This window comes from Dendrobates tinctorius, unplaced genomic scaffold (genome assembly GCF_039654945.1).
Source record: "Dendrobates tinctorius isolate UK_male_01 unplaced genomic scaffold, ASM3965494v1 ptg000016l, whole genome shotgun sequence".
Lineage (NCBI taxonomy): Eukaryota > Metazoa > Chordata > Amphibia > Anura > Dendrobatidae > Dendrobates > Dendrobates tinctorius.
Genome location: NW_027361684.1, coordinates 33,212,820 through 33,218,819, shown reverse-complemented (window position 1 = coordinate 33,218,819; position 6,000 = coordinate 33,212,820). Strand labels below are relative to the sequence as shown.

Below are 6,000 nucleotides of genomic sequence, written 5' to 3'. Positions count from 1 at the left end.
ACCTGCGGATAGCATAATGGGCTGCACATAGTCTTCCATAAAGTATGAGCCCCACATAGTCCTTCATACTGTATAATGGGCACCACACAGTGCTCCATACAGTATAATGGACCAACATAGTCCCTAGTGTCGCGGGCCAAATATAATCACCCTAAGGGCCAGAGTTTGTCTGACTCGCATGTCACTCTTCTTGATTGCAATCAATGAAAAAATAAAATAAAATTAACTCCATTACGAGTAACCGTGGTAAATGTGAACCTTTAATGTTTCCTGTGGTGCCTTTTAATACAACACATTGATCTTTGTAATTCATTCCACAAAAGGTAAAACACATTTAGCCTCTTCCTTTCGGTTCTTGGCATGCAGTAAACAAGATGAAAACAAGATTACCAGGAACAACAACCCTCACAATTTCTGCAACAGTTTAAAATGAGAAAAAAAAACTATCAAGATTTTTAAAAATGTCCTTAAAAGGTTATCACACACATACAGCAACATCTAACATGTACAAATTATTTCTGGTCTGAGAATGGTAAACTGCAAAAAATAAAAAAATGTAAAAAAAAAAAAATAAATAAAATTACGTATTTTCCATTGGGAAATTCCTTGTACAATTAAATATAAAAGTTTTTTCAAATCACAGTATTTTCCATATAGCAATAATATTTTTGTCAGTTAAAGCCACTAAGTATTCCATCCGGGGGTCCACAAGCACGGTGTTAATCACACTTTCTCCAACCTTCTCTTTTTTTGCAACAGGGTATGGCCAGTCTATAATCTGTCAGGATAGAAAGAAAATATTGTATAATGGTAAGATACACTTGTAGAATACATTACCGATGATTGTTAAAATGTATCTATAGTACAGGAGCTATGATACAGTACCACATTCTTACATTACTGTGACCGTGTATCCAGGGCCGGAACTACAGTCCAATGGGCCCTGGTGCAAAAGTTTGGTACGAGGGGGGGGGGCGCGTGGCGATGTAGTGAGCCAGGAGGACGCGCTGAGACGGAGCTCCTCGCATTCTGCTATTCATCCTGCCATTCTAGCAATCTCACTGGCATTTAACCCCACGCACCTTATTCTCCCTAGACCTCAGGAGTCATCCGGTGCCCGGGGGGACGTGATCCGCAGCTTCGGTGAGCCAGGCACTGGGGGCACCGGTGGGGATGCGGGACCTGAGGACGCCGGCCATCTTAGCTGTGCGCTCCGACAGGAAGGAGGCACAGATTTGCAGATCCTAGCCGCGTGGAGCCGCTGGAGTGGAGTCTTTTCTCAGGAGGCACAAGAAGGGGAGACGCGGTGAGAGCTCTGGAAAATGAGCCCCGCGCTCCCTCACTGACATTTTAGCTAACCCTCTGGTGTTTGTGCCGGGCACTCCTGGACCCCCGTGGGAGAGCGCTGCTGGGCTCCTGTGTGCTGGTGGTGGTTGAACGCTGGGACGGCCGGCGGGACCTGCAGAGGCAGCAGCCATTTTTGAAGCACACGCGCTGCCTGTGAAACGCAGTGCTGGTCCCCGTAGCTGCGGCGCTGACGGGCAGGTGAGCACATATCCTTCAAGGACTGTGGAGGGCAAGCGGTGAGTGCCCTGAAAGATTGGGCCCCGCGTTCTTCCTCTTTGCTACGTCACCTAGCCTGCTGGTGCTATTACTTTAAGGGCCTGGGTCCCTTCCTGGCTGCTGTCTTGTGGGGCGCTGTGGTCTCCACCCCCCCCCGCCCCCGCCTCCCGGGTTATAAGGGCCCTTGTTTGCTGCTTGGAGCCAGACATTGTTTCCCTGCGTGGCCGTGTAGCTCTGTGTCACCTTTGGGGCTCTGCTGCCACTGTATGATAGCCCTGCTGCGCCTATAATAAAGGTCCCCAGTGTACTGTTCTTAATAAGCAGCTGTGCCATATTGCTGTTAAAATGAGCCGCTCTAAGGGGACAGGAGCGGCTGAAAGACTGAAAGAACATGCTAGAATAGATCATTCTAACGTCTCAAGACCCCTTAAAAATAACCCCTCACAGGCTCAGCGTAAAAGCCGCTCTTCTGGAGGCGAGGATGAGAGTGAGCAAGAGGAGTTAACCCTTAAACAGGCGTCTGAACAACTCATGCAGGCCATCTCCTTAACCAGGACATCTCTGACTGGGAAGATTGAGGACGTGCACACTGAGGTGGGACGCCTCCGAAAAGATATACAAGCCATGAGGGGCCGCATTACGGAGGTGGAGACACGGTGTCCCAGGTAGAGGATACCATCACACCTATGGAAGCAAAGTTAATGAAGGTGGCAGGCTCTATGAATGCATGGAGGCAAAAAGCAGACGACCTGGAGAACAGAATGCGTCAAAATAATATCCGAATTATTGGGCTCCCGGAACGTTCGGAGGGTCAACACCCGGAGCAATTTCTGGAAGATTGGCTCAAAACTACTTTGGGAGACGAATTCTCTCCAACATTTGCGGTGGAGCGGGCCCACACAGTCCCCACTAGGCCTCTTCCTCCTGGAGCCCCACCTAGACCTTTTTTTGGCACGTCTCCTTAACTGCAGGGACAGGGATGTGGCTCTGCGTTTGGCATGGCAGAAAAGCCCCATTAAGTTCAACAACGCCACGATCTCTATTTTCCCAGACTTCTCCATGGAACTTCAGAAACAACGGGCACAGTTCATGGAGGTCAAAAAGAGCCTCCGGGCGAGGAATGTTATGTACTCATGATTTATCCGGCCCAGCTTCGAGTGGTTCATGAGGGTTCCACCCTGTTTTTCACGGAGGCGACGGAGTGGCTACGGTCCCATAAGGGGTCTGCTGCAAAGGAATCCTAGTGCATATATTGCTAGTCAATACCTTTGCATCAATGGTCTGATTGGAGCTCTATCCGCATGCATCCAATTACCAACAATACCGGACACTCTGCTCAGTGATGGTATCCCCTTGTTTGCTTCGTGACGGGCGTACAGGACTCTGCTCCCATACTGTTTGTTGTTTGTTTACTCTGTTTTTTCTTTGTTGTGGTTTTATATGTTTTTTTAGGTAAGATTCGCAGCCAACGACAATTTTCATCTTTAAGTGATGTCTCCAAATTCTACCTGGGTAATGATGTGCCCCATATTCAGCAGAGTAGAACATGGGGTCTGAGTTGATCTGTATGACATGGAATGTGAGGGGTATAAAAACTCCTCGGAAAAAGATTAAGGCTTTCTCGCAGGTCCGACATTATCACCCTCACATTGTGGCCCTAGTGGAGACGCACCTGACCAGGGATAGTTTGGTGTGCGCAGAAGCCTTGGGTACAATGGTCTGTTCACGCATTCCATACCAGCTACTCGAGAGGGGTTTCATTGTTGGTACATAGAGACGTTAGATGGGAAGCCAGGGAGACTGAAGGTCGCTTTGTTTTTGTGCATGCACTGATAAACGCCAGGGAATGTGTGTCTATAACCCCCCTCCGGCTAGTATGTCCCTTCAGAGGGCAATGAGTTTTGCCCTGGATTATCCGGATGTGGATGTTATTTGTATGGGAGATTTCAATATGGTTATGAACAACTGCCTTGATAAATTGAGGTTGGATGATGGAGTGACTGGGGGGGGCCCCCTTCACTGACTACAACTTCGCCGTCACTGTTTATGGGGGGGGGTGGGTGGCTGGACTTGTGGAGGATGCGTCACCCTGAGTTAAGAGAATATACCTGTCACTCGTCCACTAAACGCTCTCTGTTGCGCATAGATTACATATTTGGTTCCAGCGGTCTGGCGATGTGGGTGGATAACAGAGCATGGCACTAGGGGGATCTCAGACCATAGTCCGGTCATCCTTAAACTTAAATATGGACAATTAAACAAAGGGATAGTCTGGAAGTTGAATCCTTTCTGGTTGAAATTAATAGAAGATATGGCTTTGGTGATAAATTTATAAAATGGATCAAAAATACTATATATGAAACCCAAGGCCCGTATCATAGTAAATAACTCTATAACTGAGTCTTTTCCATTACATAGGGGGACTCGTCAAGGCTGCCCTCTTCGCTCTTGCGACTGAGGCACTAGCAATGCGTATAAGGCCTGGTATTAAGGGAATTGATGTAGCGGGTCGGGTGGACACTTTAGGCCTATATGCTGATGATATGGTGGTATTCATGGATGAAGCGGAAGAAACTTTGCCGCAAGTGATAGCCCTTATAGATAGATTCAGCAAATATTCAGGCTTATATATAAATTGGGAGAAGTCGGCTGTTACCCCTTTCTCATGCCCCGATGCCGCAGCTAGAGGCTCTCTCCTCACTGTCTATTGCATCTAATTTTAAATATCTGGGTGTCTACATATCCCGTGATATTAAGTTATAAATCAAACGCACTATCCACCCACTGCTGGAACGAAAGTTAAATTTGCATCCTGGAGCAAACTTTCGTTGTCTGTAGCCGGGCGCATTAACTTGATTAAAATGATATTACTTCCCAAGCTTAGCTACTCCCTTCAGCACAGTGCTGTGATGGTGCCCAGATCTTTCTTTCTGAATCTCAACTCCCAGATCACGTCTTTTATATGGGGGAAAACTAGGCCCAAACTTAAATTGGCCACCTTACAAAGACCTAAAAAGGGAGGTGGAGCAGCGCTGCCAAATTTTTTCCTGTATTATTTAGCTGGGCAAGCTAAAGCTTTAAGTAACTGGATGCCGGATAGCTACATTCCCAACTCTGAAAGTCACCAGCTTCATGCTGCACAGACTGATTGCCCACTGGGTTTCCTTGAGTTAGAAAGAACTAATACCCCTCATCTGCTGCCCTTGCTCCGATTGGCACGATTAACATGGAGGCAAATCAAGAAAGTGTCTGGGTTCAAAGATTTTATAGCATAAATGCCCCTGTGGAATGATTATTTTCCAGAATTGCTAAACCACCCGTCCACTGAATTTTGGATTCAGCATGACGTTTCTTCGATGGGGGACTTGTATGATCGGGGAACCTTGAGGTCCTTTGAGCAATTACAGGCTACGCATGATATCCCAAGATCCCAGTTTTTCCACTATTTACAACTGAGATCAGCTCTTCAATCGCATGTGAGATATAAGGGTGTAGGCCGTACTATTTCATCTCTGCCTCTGATAGGAATCCTTAAATCGCAGGGCCCTCAGGGTATCATCTCTTTATACACATACATGCTGTCAGCGGGAACAGAATATGTGGGAACGACTCATCCCTAAAACACAGGACGAGGAGTGGGAGGAGATTTTGGAATCTCCGATTGGAGTATCACCATCTATTAACAGAATTATACAATTATATATAATTAATCAGTCGTACATGACTCCGACACGACTTTTTAGGATGGGTCGATTCCAATCATCAGAATGTTTACGGTGCCACTCTCCAGACGCAGATTTTATTCATATGGTATGGCAGTGTCTCGCTGTCCTAGATTACTGGAAAGAGGTTACGTCATTACTGTCATTCCTAGTACAAGCCCCGGTCCCTCTAGAGCCACTGGTCTGCTTGTTTGGGGTATGGGATGAGGAGATCTGGGATCGATATAAGGGGGTCTTCCTGCGTGAGACGTTATTTATTGCACGGAAGGTACTGGCATTATGGTGGATGGGAACTTTGTCCCCCTCCCTTAGAATTTGGATTGACTTGGTGAATTCGATTGTTCCATACGAGCGCACGTTATACCAAAAGGGGATGCCCGGGTAAATTTGAAAAGATTTGGGGGAGGTGGAACTCCTCTCATCTTACCCCTGCAAGGTTGAGACATCACATACGAGATCGTAAGCTGTAGGATACTAGGCTGCGGAATAGTAGGTGTAGGTTGATGTAGTGGTAGTTTAAGAGTTTCTGTTTAGATTTCCTTATCCGAATAATACATGTTAAAGGATTATGTGATTTGTTCGTTATACATGTTTTATGATATATAGTCAACTGTCCTTTGCGAAAAATAGTGTGCAATGTCTTGGTTCTATATTCTATAATGGACGGAAACATGTATGCTCTGTGGAAAATGTTTACTACCATAAAAAAAATGCA

General features: G+C 46.3%; 1 protein-coding gene across 11 annotated transcripts in view; it reads right to left on the bottom strand.

The window, feature by feature from the left end:
* Positions 1-238: 238 nt before the first annotated feature.
* Positions 239-6,000, bottom strand: part of LRWD1 (leucine rich repeats and WD repeat domain containing 1) — a 74,144-nt gene continuing 68,382 nt past the window's right edge. For 10 of the 11 annotated variants that reach the window (XM_073565630.1, XM_073565635.1, XM_073565637.1 and 7 more), the window contains exon 17: positions 239-778. In XM_073565630.1, coding sequence (XP_073421731.1) covers positions 638-778 — 141 coding nt within the window. In that variant the 3' untranslated portion in view covers positions 239-637. The remainder of the gene's footprint in view (positions 779-6,000) is intronic. The other variant, XM_073565638.1, reaches the window with a different exon arrangement.